This window comes from Pelodiscus sinensis, unplaced genomic scaffold (assembly GCF_049634645.1).
Source record: "Pelodiscus sinensis isolate JC-2024 unplaced genomic scaffold, ASM4963464v1 ctg34, whole genome shotgun sequence".
In the NCBI taxonomy this organism is placed as follows: Eukaryota; Metazoa; Chordata; order Testudines; family Trionychidae; genus Pelodiscus; species Pelodiscus sinensis.
The window spans coordinates 7,951,065-7,966,646 of NW_027465849.1; the positions used below are offsets into that span (position 1 = coordinate 7,951,065).

The 15,582-nt window shown below is 66.8% G+C and overlaps 1 protein-coding gene across 1 annotated transcript; it reads right to left on the reverse strand.

Annotated features, from left to right (window-relative positions):
- Positions 1-114: 114 nt before the first annotated feature.
- On the reverse strand, positions 115-11,425 carry LOC142823801 (cdc42 effector protein 2-like). The gene is made up of 2 exons (XM_075915242.1): positions 10,844-11,425; positions 115-1,990 (listed from the first exon to the last, which is right to left on the reverse strand). The coding sequence occupies exon 2, from the start codon at positions 1,782-1,784 to the stop codon at positions 1,077-1,079; it is 708 nt and encodes a 235-aa protein (XP_075771357.1). The 5' UTR covers positions 1,785-1,990; positions 10,844-11,425; the 3' UTR covers positions 115-1,076.
- Between the last annotated feature and the right edge of the window lie 4,157 nt (positions 11,426-15,582).

Consider the following 15,582-nt stretch of genomic DNA (forward strand, 5'->3'; position numbering starts at 1 on the left):
CACATGCACAGCAGGGCAAGCAGCTGCGGGAGCACGGAGCCAGGCTGTGCAGCTGGCACCCCCTGGTGGCCAGGCCAGGTTGCTGCCAAGCCCCAGGAGTTGATGCCCCGGGTCAAAGCTTCAGGCAAAGGGGAGAGCAGGAGGGTTCTCTGCCGGCTCGCGGGGGGATGGGAGTCGAGGGGGGTAGGCCTGGGAGCCAGGACTCCTGGGTTCTGGTCTGAGCTCTGTAAGAACTAGGCCAGGTCAGGGCGATCGGTGCCAACAAGAGCTCACGGGGCTGGCCCACGGCCCTGCTCATTTTTGCCACCCAGGTGCGGAATAAATTTTGTCATGTGCACCCAGGAGCTTGCAGATGGGCACCGCCACTCGAAACAGCAGCTGTGTGTGTATGGGGGAGGGGGTCTGACAGCATTGCAGCCTGGCTGGGAGCTGCCCCTTCCCACCCCCCAGCGGGGGTCTGGCCCGTGTGTCTGTTGAGGCTCCCGCTCTGGGGGGCGGGGGCACACGCCGGGGCAGAGCTCCAGGTACAAACCAATTTTATTGCTGACACGCGGCTCCTGCAGGGAGGACGGGCCCCGGGCTGCAACTGGACACACGTCAGCTGGTGCCACGGGCCAGCAGGAGCCCCGGGTCTTGGGCGGCACCAGCTGCGGTCTGCCGAGGGGTGGGGGGCACACAGGCCCCTCCGGCCAGCGAGCGCAGGGGAGCTCAGCTCCCAGCCAAGCAGCATGGCAGAAGGCAGGGGTCTGCGGCTACCAGGGGACGTGGGGGGTGATTAGATATGGGTCTGCTCCGTGGGGCAGGTCCCCGGGCTGTGCAAAGCATCCCTGCCAGTGTCCAGCTGCGGTAAAACCCAGGGGGCCCCAGCTCCTGGCCTGTAGTTTCAAGTCCAGCCAGGTGACCCCCGAGGACGGCTCCTGACCCCGGTGGGGCAGTGGCAAAGCCCTGCCCCTTGTCACCTCTGGGGGGCCGGGCACCCCTCCCTGTCCTGCTACTGTTCCGGAGCAGGGCTGAGTTCGGGACCCCCATGGGGGGGCACGGCCGGGCACAGGAGCCCCCTGGCCTGGAGGGCGGCTCTAGAGAGCTTTGGTGGCCGGCAGCTTGTACTCCTCCATGATCCGCAGCACGTCGTCCAGCATGGAGGGCCCCAGGTCGAGGTCCAGTGCCAGCAGGGACTCGGAGCGGGGGACAGAGCCCCCCGGGGAGCAGGGGGATGCCTGGGGGGCGTCCGTGGGAGCCGGGGCGCTGTAGTCTGGGCCCCAGCTGCCCGAGAAGGAGCCCTGGGAGGCGGAGAAGGAGACGGAGGAGGGCAGCGGGTCATAGTGAGCGATGGCGGAGAAGGCCAGGCCCTGGGCACCATGGAAACAGCCCTCGGCGCAGCTCACAGACATGGACCGCTGGCCGGCGGGCAGCTGCTCCAGGTGCAAGCGGGGCGGCTTGGGGGGCGCCGGCTCCCGGCACGGGGCCCCCCCGAAGGCGGGCAGGGAGACAGCGCTCTTCAGCAGGCCGTGCCCGGCGGCGGCTGCGCCCAGCTCGCGGCCCACGGCCTGGGCGCTCTGTGAGGCCAGGCGGCGCCCCAGGCCCGGCAGCAGGTCGTACTGGCCGGCCAGGAAGGAGAGCTCCCCGAACATGTCGGCCTCGCCCGCCGGCCCGATGTGGGCGCTGTGCCGGAAGTCGCCCAGCGGCGGGCTGATCATGTCGCTCGAGAGCACGTCCCGCAGCCGCGGCCTCCGGCCCCGCTTCGGCGTCGAGGTCTTCAGGTAGATGGGGGTCTTGGCCGGCATGGCGGGGGGACGCGCTCCCTGGGACAGTCCCTTGGGGGCTCACCCCCCTGCAGAACGGCCCCGGGGGGCCCCCTACTGCCGGGGCTGAGGAAACCGCTGGCGGCCGGCTCGGTGGCTCAGAATCCCGGCACTGGGGCAAGCAGCCCGGAGGCGCCGGCGTGGCTCTGCCGTGGTCTCAGCCAGCCGTGGGGGAGCAGCATCGTCACCTGGAACGGAGCAGGGAGCGTTACGGGGGCGGGGGGGGGCGCGTCTCCGCCGCAAACCCCAGGCCCTGAGGCCCCCCAGCCTGGGGGCAGGAGCTCGCGAAGCGTGGAGCAGCGCCGCCGGGAGCCCAGGGCGGGGGCTGAGTTCCCGCAGGGCCGGTGAAGGCAGGGGGAGGCGAGGACACCTCCACCCTGGCGGCCGGGTTCCAGGGGTCATGTCCACCCCGCTGACCTAACGCTGCGGGCTCAGACACGTGTCCAAGCGGTGGGAGGGGTTAGCAGTGGCTTTGCCTGTGCAAACACACCCGTGCACACCCGACAATGACGTGCACACACACACACACGTGCACACCTGACAATGATGTGCACACACACACACACGTGCACACCTGACAATGATGTGCACACACACACACACGTGCACACCTGACAATGACGAGCACACACACCCGTGCACACCTGACAATGATGTGCACACACACACCCGTGCACACCTGACAATGACGAGCACACACACCCGTGCACACCTGACAATGACGTGCACGCGCACACACACGTGCACACCCGACAATGATGTGCACGCACACACACACACGTGCACACCCAACAATGACGTGCACATACGCATGTGCCCACCTGACCACCCCCCCACACACACACCCCAATGAGGTATACACACACATACATGAACACCTGACAACGGCGTGCACACACACACACACACACACACACACGTGAACACCCACCAATGACGTGCACACCCATGCGCATACCCTGCCCCTGCCTGCCAACCACGTGCACACACAGGGTGCCCGGCGCCATGTACCGTCCGCTCACCAGCAGCTCCCGGCTTTGCCCCCGGCCCTGACCGACCCAGCAGCTGCTCCTGGCCAGGCATGACCCCCAAAAGGAGCGGCCAGCCCGAGGCGGAAGCAGACGCTGAATCCCAGACCGGGAGGACAGAGCCGTGTTCTGGGCGGTCACCCAGGGGTTGCTTTCCCCATGGATCCACCCAGCTCGGTACCCCCGATGTGGGGGGATGGACACCTGGGGGGTCCTTAGCCCAAAGCAGGGGCCTTCCTTCCAGGGCAGCTTCTCAGGAGGCCTTCAACTGGGCTGGGTGCGTGTGCACGTCTGAATATGCATGTGATGCGCGTGCACGCGTTTAAAGGCATGCGCACAAGTGTACGCATGTGAGGGTATTCACAAGTGCAAGTGTGTTTATGCACGTGAGTATATTCACAAGTGTGCATGTGTGCAAGTATTCACAAGAGTGGGAGTGTGTGCACGTGCAAGCGTGCCACATCTCTTCCGGGCCTGGCTGCCCCGTGGCCACCTCTTTCCAGCCTGCTTTTGCTCCCAAGCCAGGGCCTGGTTTTGTTACCATAAATGGCAGCTCTGCCTCCACTTCCTGCCGGGAATGGAACAAACGAGGCAGATTAATTGGGAGGAAACGGCCCGGCCCGCCCTCCTCTGGGCTGGCCTGGTGGGACGCAGCCCCAGCCACCAGCTCTTCCTCACGCTCCTGCTCAAACAGGGAGCCTTGTGGGGGAACTCAGGGCCCCACAGTTCCTCTGGGGCTGGGTGCCTGGGACCTGCCTGGCCTTTGTGCTTTAGGGCTGGGGACAGTGCAGTGGGGGCTAGTGGTTAGAGCATGGTGGGCCTGGGAACAAGGACCCCTGGGTTCTATGCCCGGCTCCGGGAGGGGAGTGGGGGCTAGTGGTTAGATTCACTGATGCTGCCGTCTAACAGGGGATGGTGACTGGGGGGCAGGGAAGCCCCCGAGCAGACGGCACCGTGACCGAGATCAGGGCCCCGTCGGGCCGGGCGCCGCCCAGACACACAGCGACCGAGATCAGGGCCCGTCGGGCCGGGCGCCCAGACACACAGTGACCGAGATCAGGGCCCGTCGGGCCGGGTGCCGCCCAGACACACAGTGACCGAGATCAGGGCCCGTCGGGCCGGGCGCCGCCCAGACACACAGTGACCGAGATCAGGGCCCCGTTGGGCCGGGCGCCGCCCAGACACACAGTGACCGAGATCAGGGCCAGTCGGGCCGGGCGCCGCCCAGACACACAGTGACCGAGATCAGGGCCCCGTTGGGCCGGGCGCCGCCCAGACACACAGTGACCGAGATCAGGGCCCGTCGGGCCGGGCGCCACCCAGACACACAGTGACCGAGATCAGGGCCCGTCGGGCCGGGCGCCGCCCAGACACACAGTGACCGAGATCAGGGCCCGTCGGGCCGGGCGCCCAGACACACAGTGACCGAGATCAGGGCCCGTCGGGCCGGGTGCCGCCCAGACACACAGTGACCGAGATCAGGGCCCGTCGGGCCGGGCGCCGCCCAGACACACAGTGACCGAGATCAGGGCCCGTCGGGCCGGGCGCCCAGACACACAGTGACCGAGATCAGGGCCCGTCGGGCCGGGCGCCGCCCAGACACACAGTGACCGAGATCAGGGCCCCGTCGGGCCGGGCGCCGCCCAGACACACAGTGACCGAGATCAGGGCCCGTCGGGCCGGGTGCCGCCCAGACACACAGTGACCGAGATCAGGGCCCGTCGGGCCGGGCGCCGCCCAGACACACAGTGACCGAGATCAGGGCCCGTCGGGCCGGGCGCCGCCCAGACACACAGTGACCGAGATCAGGGCCCGTCGGGCCGGGTGCCGCCCAGACACACAGTGACCGAGATCAGGGCCCGTCGGGCCGGGCGCCGCCCAGACACACAGTGACCGAGATCAGGGCCCGTCGGGCCGGGCGCCGCCCAGACACACAGTGACCGAGATCAGGGCCCCGTCAGGCCGGGTGCCGCCCAGACACACAGTGACTGAGATCAGGGCCCGTCGGGCCGGGCGCCGCCCAGACACACAGTGACCGAGATCAGGGCCCGTCGGGCCGGGCGCCCAGACACACAGTGACCGAGATCAGGGCCCGTCGGGCCGGGCGCCGCCCAGACACACAGTGACCGAGATCAGGGCCCGTCGGGCCGGGCGCCGCCCAGACACACAGTGACCGAGATCAGGGCCCCGTCGGGCCGGGTGCCGCCCAGACACACAGCGACCGAGATCAGGGCCCGTCGGGCCGGGCGCTGCCCAGACACACAGTGACCGAGATCAGGGCCCGTCGGGCCGGGCGCCACCCAGACACACAGTGACCGAGATCAGGGCCCGTCGGGCCGGGCGCCGCCCAGACACACAGTGACCGAGATCAGGGCCCGTCGGGCCGGGCGCCGCCCAGACACACAGCGACCGAGATCAGGCCCCGTCGGGCCGGGCGCTGCCCAGACACACAGTGACCGAGATCAGGGCCCCGTCGGGCCGGGCGCCGCCCAGACACACAGTGACCGAGATCAGGGCCCCGTCGGGCCGGGCGCCGCCCAGACACACAGCGACCGAGATCAGGGCCCGTCGGGCCGGGCGCCGCCCAGACACACAGTGACCAAGATCAGGGCCCCATCGGGCCGGGCGCCGCCCAGACACACAGTGACCGAGATCAGGGCCCCGTCGGGCCGGGCGCTGCCCAGACACACAGCGACCGAGATCAGGGCCGGGCGCTGCCCAGACACACAGTGACCGAGATCAGGGCCCCGTCGGGCCGGGCGCCGCCCAGACACACAGCGACCGAGATCAGGGCCGGGCGCTGCCCAGACACACAGTGACCGAGATCAGGGCCCGTCGGGCCGGGCGCCGCCCAGACACACAGCGACCGAGATCAGGGCCCGTCGGGCCGGGCGCCCAGACACACAGTGACCGAGATCGGAGCCCGTCGGGCCGGGCGCCGCCCAGACACACAGCGACCGAGATCAGGGCCCGTCGGGCCAGGCGCCGCCCAGACACACAGTGACCGAGATCAGGGCCCGTCGGGCCGGGCGCCGCCCAGACACACAGTGACCGAGATCAGGGCCCGTCGGACCGGGCGCTGCCCAGACACACAGTGACCGAGATCAGGGCCCCGTCGGGCCGGGCGCCCAGACACACAGCGACCGAGATCAGGGCCCGTCGGGCCGGGCGCCGCCCAGACACACAGTGACCGAGATCAGGGCCCCGTCGGGCCGGGCGCCGCCCAGACACACAGTGACCGAGATCAGGGCCCCGTCGGGCCGGGCGCCGCCCAGACACACAGTGACCGAGATCAGGGCCCCGTCGGGCCGGGTGCCGCCCAGACACACAGTGACCGAGATCAGGGCCCGTCGGGCCGGGCGCCGCCCAGACACACAGTGACCGAGATCGGGGCCCCGTCGGGCCGGGCGCTCCCCAGACACACAGTGACCGAGATCAGGGCCCCGTCGGGCCGGGCACCCAGACACACAGTGACCGAGATCAGGGCCCCGTCGGGCCGGGCGCTGCCCAGACACACAGTGACCGAGATCAGGGTCCCGTCAGGCCGGGTGCCGCCCAGACACACAGTGACCGAGATCAGGGCCCGTCGGGCCGGGTGCCGCCCAGACACACAGTGACCGAGATCAGGGCCCCGTCGGGCCGGGCGCCGCCCAGACACACAGTGACCGAGATCAGGGCCCCGTCGGGCCGGGCGCCACCCAGACACACAGTGACCGAGATCAGGGCCCCGTCGGGCCGGGCGCTGCCCAGACACACAGTGACCGAGATCAGGGCCCGTCGGGCCGGGCGCCGCCCAGACACACAGCGACCGAGATCAGGGCCCGTCGGGCCGGGCGCCGCCCAGACACACAGCGACCGAGATCAGGGCCCGTCGGGCCGGGCGCCGCCCAGACACACAGCGACCGAGATCAGGGCCCGTCGGGCCGGGCGCCGCCCAGACACACAGCGACCGAGATCAGGGCCCGTCGGGCCGGGCGCCGCCCAGACACACAGCGACCGAGATCAGGGCCCGTCGGGCCGGGCGCCGCCCAGACACACAGTGACCGAGATCAGGGCCCCGTCGGGCCGGGCGCCGCCCAGACACACAGTGACCGAGATCAGGGCCCGTCGGGCCGGGCGCTGCCCAGACACACAGTGACCGAGATCAGGGCCCCGTCGGGCCGGGCGCTGCCCAGACACACAGTGACCGAGATCAGGGCCCGTCGGGCCGGGCGCCGCCCAGACACACAGTGACCGAGATCAGGGCCCCGTCGGGCCGGGCGCTGCCCAGACACACAGTGACCGAGATCAGGGTCCCGTCGGGCCGGGTGCCGCCCAGACACACAGTGACCGAGATCAGGGCCCCGTCGGGCCGGGCGCCGCCCAGACACACAGTGACCGAGATCAGGGCCCCGTCGGGCCGGGAGCCCAGACACACAGTGACCGAGATCAGGGCCCCGTCGGGCCGGGCGCTGCCCAGACACACAGTGACCGAGATCAGGGCCCGTCGGGCCGGGCGCCGCCCAGACACACAGTGACCGAGATCAGGGCCCCGTCGGGCCGGGTGCTGCCCAGACACACAGCGACCGAGATCAGGGCCCGTCGGGCCGGGCGCCGCCCAGACACACAGTGACCGAGATCAGGGCCCGTCGGGCCGGGCGCCCAGACACACAGTGACCGAGATCAGGGCCCCGTCGGGCCGGGCGCCGCCCAGACACACAGCGACCGAGATCAGGGCCCGTCGGGCCGGGCGCCGCCCAGACACACAGCGACCGAGATCAGGGCCCGTCGGGCCGGGCGCCGCCCAGACACACAGCGACCGAGATCAGGGCCCGTCGGGCCGGGCGCCGCCCAGACACACAGCGACCGAGATCAGGGCCCGTCGGGCCGGGCGCCGCCCAGACACACAGCGACCGAGATCAGGGCCCGTCGGGCCGGGCGCCGCCCAGACACACAGCGACCGAGATCAGGGCCCGTCGGGCCGGGCGCCGCCCAGACACACAGCGACCGAGATCAGGGCCCGTCGGGCCGGGCGCCGCCCAGACACACAGCGACCGAGATCAGGGCCCGTCGGGCCGGGCGCCGCCCAGACACACAGCGACCGAGATCAGGGCCCGTCGGGCCGGGCGCCGCCCAGACACACAGTGACCGAGATCAGGGCCCGTCGGGCCGGGCGCCGCCCAGACCCCAGCTGAGATCAGGGCCCCATCACACAGGTCAGAGAACAGCCCTGGGGTATCTCTGGGGCATAAGAATGGCCGTACTGGGTCAGACCAAAGGTCCATCTAGCCCAGTATCCTGTCTGCCGACAGTGGCCAGCACCAGGTGCCCCAGAGAGGGTGGACCGAAGACAATGATCAAGCGATTTGTCTCCTGCCATCCCTCTCCAGCCTCTGACAAATAGAGGCCAAGGACACCATTTTATCGCCTGGCTAATAGCCTTTTATGGACCTAACCTCCATGAAATTATCTAGCTTCTCTTTAAACTCTGTTATAGTTCTAGCCTTCACAGCCTCCTCTGGCAAGGAGTTCCACAGGTTGACGACACGCTGTGTGAAGAAGAACTTTCTTTTATTAGTTTTAAACCTGCTCCCCATTCACTTCATTTGGTGTCCTCTAGTTCTTCTATTATTGGAACTAATAAATAACTTTTCTTTATTCACCCTCTCCACACCACTCATGACTTTATAGACCTCTATCCTATCCCCCCTCAGTCTCCTCTTTTCCAAACTGAAACGTCCCAGTCGCTTTAACCTCTCCTCATATGGGACTCGTTCCAAACCCCTCAGCATTTTAGTTGCCCTTTTCTGAACCCTTTCCAAGGCCAAAATATCTGTTTTGAGGTGAGGAGACCACGTCTGTACAGATCTCTTAGAACAACCACGCACCTGGACTTCCAGTTGGCTGTGCTGTGGATTCACTGAGTTACCCTCCCCACAAAACTCCCACCTGATTTCCAGGCTCCATTTCTCCAGCTTCAAATTCCAGCCAGCGGCTCGGTCGCCCTGCCTCAGCCAGCCGCTGGCTGCACAGACTGTCACTGGAATCAGCCCTTCCCAGTGTGTCCCCCACCTCGGCCACTCTCCTCTGACCCCCACGACTGACCAGCGTCCTCCGCGGCACACGGGCCCCACAGCCGGCCAAATGCAGGGAAAATCCCCTGTTCCTGCAGGGTCCCGCCACGCGCAGGACTCCGCGCCCCTTCCTGCACCCCAGGGGGGCAGCGGCGCACGGGACGCTCGTGCACATCACGAGCCCCAAAGCTCTGTGGGGCTCTGTCCCTGCCCCCCAAAGCCGGGCCCACATCTGGCCAGCGCTGGCATTTAGCAGCATGAAAGCGCAGCAGCCCAGCCCGGCCTGCCAGGCAATGCCCACGGCTCTGACCTGAGCAGGGCACGTGGCAGAGCTGGGACAGGCCTGTGGCTTCCACGAAAAGCCCCAAGCTCTGGGACCAGGGACTGGCGGAAAACTCCCGCCAGGTTTGACTTCCAATCAGTATCTGGCCTGGCTCCCTGCTCCACCTGGCCTCCCCTGGGGCATAGGCATGGGGGGCAGAGCAGGAGCCCAGCAGAGGGCCAGTATGGGGCTGGGGAAGGGTACGGGCCGTGCCCAGGCCAGAGGGGGCGGGCAGGCAGACAGTGGCAGGAGCCGCAGTGCAAAGCGTCTCGCATTGGCAGCTGCTCCTGCTGCCGCCTTGGCCTTGCCTGGGGCCGTTCCCCACGCGCCTCGGGCCCCTCGCAAGACCAGGTCCCCCTGAGCCAGTGCCCCCCACGAGCCACCGGCCGTCACCCACCCCCTGCCAGGCAGCAGGGTCTCACCAGGCTCCGCTTGCTCCCAGAGCTCCCCCCGGCCCTGCCTCGGCGCCTGCCAGCGCACAGAGGTCCTGCCCTGCAGCCGGGCGGCTTGTGTGACATGCGCCCGCCTGCCCCCAGGGGGACCCGCTGGTGGCTACCGGGGTATAAATAAACCACTGCCTGGGCGTGGAGCCACCTCAGCGCATGGGGGGGGGGTCTGGACCAGGGATTAATCCCCCCCGGGCAGTGATCCTTGGGCACAAAGCTGCAACCCCCCCACAGCCTGCTCTGGGAGACAGCCCTGTCCCCGCACCAGCCATAGCCCCCGGCTTCCCCGGGCACAATGGCCAGCGGCCCTAGCTCACCCCACAACCATCCCCATCCCCCACCACACACTGCCACAAACACCCCCACCATACACAGACACAAACTACCACACACACTGCACACTGCCCCAAACTCTGCCCCCCCACCACACACTGCCACAAACTGCCACACCCCCTCACCATACACAGCCACAAACTCTACCCCCCCACCACACACTGCCACAAACACCCCCACCATACACAGACACAAACTACCACACACACTGCACACTGCCCCAAACTCTGCCCCCCCACCACACACTGCCACAAACTGCCACACCCCCCCACCATACACAGCCACAAACTCTACCAAACACACCACACTGCCCCAAACTCTGCCACCCCCCCCCACCACATACAGCCACAAACTGTACCAGACACACCACACAGCCAGACCCCCCCACTATACACAGCCACAAACTCTGCCACACCCACACAGCCACAAACTGTACCACACACAGTGCACACCACACACTGCCACGCCCCCCACCATACACAGCCACAAACTGTGCCGCACACCCCCCCCACACACCAACACACACAACCACAAACTGTGCCGCACACCCCCCCACACACCAACACACACAACCACAAACTGTGCCGCACACAGTCCCACCACACAGAGCCACAAACAAACCTGACTCACACTCCTACACCGCTGCCTACAATCTCTCTCTCACACCAGCAGGCCCACCCCCTCCCTCACAGTCACACACTTTAACACAAGCCCCCGCCAACCGCTCCCACTGACACACACCCCCAATGGGGACGCGCAAGCTGCATTGCGCACGCAGGAATGTGCGCCCAGGGCGCAGGGCGCACACGGGGCGCGGACACGAGCTGCGCCCTGGCCCGCCTGTCGCTGCCGGACTTACCTGGAGCCTGCGGCCGGGCGCGTCCTGCCGGCGCGGGTTCCGCTGCCTGGGCCGGGGCGGGACGGGATCCGCCCCCGACCCCCGCCGGGGATCGCCAAGCCGCTGACGTAAAGCCCCGAGCCCGGCTTAACTCGGCTCCAGCTGCGCCCCCCCCGTCCGGAGCCTGGGGCTGAGTGCCCGGGCGGGGAGCTACCGGCGCCTGGGCTCGGTCCCCGAGAGTGACACACCCTCGGTGTGTGTACGCGCAAGCACGTGAGTGTGCAAACGTGTGTGCGTGCAAACACACGAATGTGCAAATGGATTAGTGCAAACCTGTGTGTGCAATACGTGAATGTGCAAGCATGTGCGTGCATGCAGACACGAACGTGCAAACAGTGCAAATGTGTGTGTATGCAAACGAGTGAACACACAGGAGTGTGTGTGCAAACACATGAATCTGCAAATGTGTTAGCGCAAACGTGTGTGCATGCAAGCATGCGCGTGCAAACACATGAATGTGCAAACGTGAGTGTGTGTGCAAATGTGAATGTGCAAACATATCAGTGCCCGGGCACTCGGACTTGTGTGAATGTGTGCACGCGCATACAAATGGGAGTGCGTTTGTGTGCAAATGAGCAAGCATGGGACAGGTGTGTAGATGTGTGAGGAGCAGGCAGGTGTGAGGGGGTGGGCAGTGAGCAGGGCTGAGAAGATGCGGGTGGATGTGGGCTGTGGGGGGGCGGGCAGGTCACACTGACCTATTTCTCTGCAGAGCTGGCTATAAATCAGCCCTTCCCGGCACAAAGCGACACCCCTGAGCCAGCCCCGAGGGGGGGAGACAGGCAAGAGCTGGGATTGTCTCACTCACGGATCCCTTCATCAACCGTTTCGATGTTGGCACAGAGAGGACGCTTGTGAAGTTTGTGGTTGACCCCAAGCTGGGAGGGGTTGCAGGGCAGGGTCATAACTCAACCTGATCTGGACAAGCTGGAGCAATGGTCTCAGGTAGAGGATGAAGTTGATAAGGACACATGCAAAGTGCTCCACTTAGGAAGGAACAATCCGTGTCTCACACACACAGAATGGGCAGCGACTGGCTAGGAAGGAGCCCTGCAGGAAGGGATCTGGGGTCAGACTGGACCACACGCTAAATATGAGTCAACAGTGTGACACTGTTGGGAAAAAAAGCCAACCTGGTTCTGGGCGGCATGAACAGGAGTGTGGGGAGCAAGACCCGAGGAGTCGTTCTTCCGCTCTGCTCCGCGCTGGTGAGGCCTCAACTGGAGGGTTGTGTCCAGTTCTGGGCACCACGTTTCGGGAAAGCTGGGGAGAAATTGGAGAGGGTCCAGAGAAGAGCAACAAGAAAGATGAAAGGTCTAGAGAACACGAGCTAGGAGGGAAGAGTGAACAAACTGGGCGTGTTTAGTTTGGAAAGGAGAAGACTGAGAGGGGAGACAAAGGGTGTCAAGGAGGAGGGGGAACCATTGTTCTCCTTAGCAATGGACTTAAATGGAGGTTGAGGTTGGTGTGACGATGCCTCGGGGTTCCCCCTGATCCTGCACCCCCGTAGCAGCCAGAACAGACTCAGCCGGCCAGTAGAACAGGGAGGGGTTATTGCTTCTCCGGGATACAGCCCAGCACAGACGGGATGTGGCTACAGGCGTCGGGGCCAGGATGCCTCAGACCCCTTGGGGTAGGGGTCCATCGCCCCCTCAGCACCCAGCTTAGTCTGTTCCCTTCATGTTTCCCAGCCAGGAACTGCCCAGCTCCCAGACCCTGCCCCCCAGCCAGGTGTCCGTCTCCACCTCCCTCCCTTTGTCTCTCCCCCAGGAAGAGCCTTGTTACCTGCCCAGGCTGGGAGTAGGTGTCTGGGCCAATCCACAGGTGGGGGAGTCAGTGGGAATCTCACAGCACAGGGGGACCCCAGGTTAGAGCAGACCCCCCCCCCAACTACGTCAGAGTTGGACATTAGACAAAACTACCCGTCCGGGAGGTGAAACACTGGAATAAGTTGCCTGGGGGGGTTGTGGAATCTCCATCCCTGGGGATATTGGCGAGCAGGTTGGACACACGCCTGTCAGGGATGGTCTAGATGGGGCTTGGTCCTGCCGGGAGGGCTGGGGACGTAGAACCCTTCCTGTTCTAGGGGTCTATGATGCTATAATGATAGTCTATGGGGGGGAGCCAGGACTCCTGGGTTCTATGCTCTGCTGTGTGCGCCCCTCTCTGAAGCGGAGTCGCCCGCCCCCATGGGCTGGGGCAGAGGTGTGGGGCACGTTGCAGAGACCTGGCTGGGTGGGGGCTTCGTGGCCCCCGTGGCACTCTCCAATCCTGTTGAAGAGCCCCCCTGCCCAGCACCGGTGGGACGGCGTGAGGCCCTGCCGTGGGCGGGGGGCCGGGTTGTGTGGGTCCTAGCACTGGCTAGGCTCCTGGGAGGTCCGACGGGCAGTTACCTGGGGGGGTCTGGTCTGGGTGCAGGGGGGGTTCAGTGGACGGAGCGGAATACATTTGTTCTGGGAACTGCAGGAATTTCCCTACTCGGCCTCCTGCTCCAGGGATGGGAAGTGCCCCCCCCCCCCCCACACGTCAGGGCCATGGGGACTGGAGGGGGCGGGGCAGGAGAGGGCTTCCTGCCAACATCCAACGGGAAAGTCGACAGGAAATGAAATTACAACCCAAGAAAATCCCAGCTCCTGCTCCCAGCCCTTGGGAACCCCCCTCCCTGCCCCCTTGAAACTCCCACCTCGCCCCCCCCCCGCCGGGAGGTCTGTCTCTGCAGCCCACCCCGGCTGCCAGGCGCGTGTCCCATTCCCAGCGCCCCCTGCTGCCTCCTGCCCAGGGTGCGGGGGGCCACATGTGGTGCCTGACGCCTGGCCAAGGCGGGCGCCTCCCCACGGCCCCCGGAGCCCCACGGCCGCTGGCTCGAGCCCCTTCCTCCAGCCAGGCCCAGGCCGCGGAAGCCCAGCTCCGCCCGGCGACGCAACGATCCGGGCCCCCAGAATCACCGGGCGGGCTTGGAAACCCCGATTCAAACCAGCAGCCCGGAGGGGGGAGAGGGGGGTCTCCTCCGGCGTCTCCCCCTGACCCCCGGGCACGGAAGCTTGTCCTGTCCTGCGGGATCCGAGAGTCTCGGCTCGCCCTGGGACTCCGGGAACGGGGGGCCTCTCACAACCCCCGCCTGGGAAGTGGGCAGCCGCTGAGGACCAGCCCGGCATCCCCGCAGCTGTTGTATGGCATCCTGCTCCCAGCCAGCGGGCAGGGCAAGACGGGGGGCGGGTCCTGGCACAGGGTAAGACATGGGGGGCAGGGCAGGGCATGGGGGGGCAGATCCTGGCACAGGGCAGGGTATGGGGGGCAGGTCCTGGGGTCAGGCAAGAGGGGGGCAGGTCCTGGCACAGGGCAGGACATGGGGGGCAGGTCCTGGGGTCAGGCAAGAGGGGGGCAGGTCCTGGCACAGGGCAGGGTATGGGGGGCAGGTCCGGGGGTCAGGCAAGAGGGGGGCAGGTCCTGGCACAGGGCAGGGTATGGGGGGCAGGTCCGGGGGTCAGGCAAGAGGGGGGCAGGTCCTGGCACAGGGCAAGACATGGGGGGCAGGTCCTGGGGTCAGGCAAGAGGGGGGCAGGTCCTGGCACAGGGCAGGACATGGGGGGCAGCACTGGGAGCTACTCCTGGGATGGAACAGACAGCCTGTGAATCTGTGTCCTCCTGGGCCCCCAGGGTGCCCCCTCCCTGCACCCCCACTGCAGCGCTGCCCCCAGCCCCCGTCTGCCCCAGCGTCTCGCTGCCCTGGGCATGGGCGCTGCTACCCTGGCGCCAGGCCGGACCCGATCCGCGTGGCGGGCCAATTCAGAGGGGCCGGGGGGCCCGGGCCCCCAGCATTCCCTGGCCAAGTGGCACGACCCCAGTCCAGCCTGTAGGTAGACCCATGGCTCCCGGCAGCCTCTGCCCAGTCCCCCCCCCCCCCGCGGCTGCGCCCAGGACAGAGGGCGCTGGGAGATTACTCGGGGCTCGCGGCCCTGCGCTAATCCGCCGAAGGGTTTGAGCCTCGCCAGGTCCCTGACCCCTTTTCCCTGTAAGAGGATGAGCGTCTATATATAGCGGCCCCCCCGGGTGGGGCTGCACTGCTCCCCCGTGGCTCAATTAGTCTAATGAGATCGCCCACAAAGCCCCTGATCCCAGCACACGGTTCCCTGGGGGCCAGGACACAGAGCTGAATTTCCCAGCTGTGGGGGGGGGGGCAAACCCTCTCCCGGGGGGGGCGACTGAGCTGGGATGTTCGGGGTGGGGGTGGGGCAGAGGACGAGGCAGCTCCGGGCCCCCGTGTGCGCTGGTCTGTTACCTAACCGCCCTCCCTCTGCGGGCGCGGAACACGGGAACGAGGCAGGACCAGCCACGCGAGGAGACAGCCGCGGCCTCCCTGTCCTCGGGCGAGCCTTTGCCACGGCACTGCAAGCCGCCTGGGCTGGAACCCGTGCGTGCCCTGCACCCTTGTGCACTATGATCCCCGTGCACATGCCCCCGTGCAGGGCACTGCCCCCAGCCAGCTGGGGCGTGCTCACGGGGCCCCCTCGCACACGCCCCCAGGTTGCATCCAAGGCAGGTGAGTTGGGTCAGGGGCATGCTAGGGAACGAGGCATTTGGGGTACGAAAAGCCCCCCCCCAGGAGCAGTACACTGAGCCGTGCAGTGCAGGCTGGAATCACAGAACCCTAGAATCGGAAGGGACCGCGCGAGGCATCCAGTCTGGTCCCCGGCCCTCCT

Coding starts and splice junctions, on each gene's coding strand:
- LOC142823801 (XM_075915242.1), bottom strand. CDS start 1,784: ATGCCGGCCAAGACCCCCATCTACCTGAAGACCTCGACGCCGAAGCGG.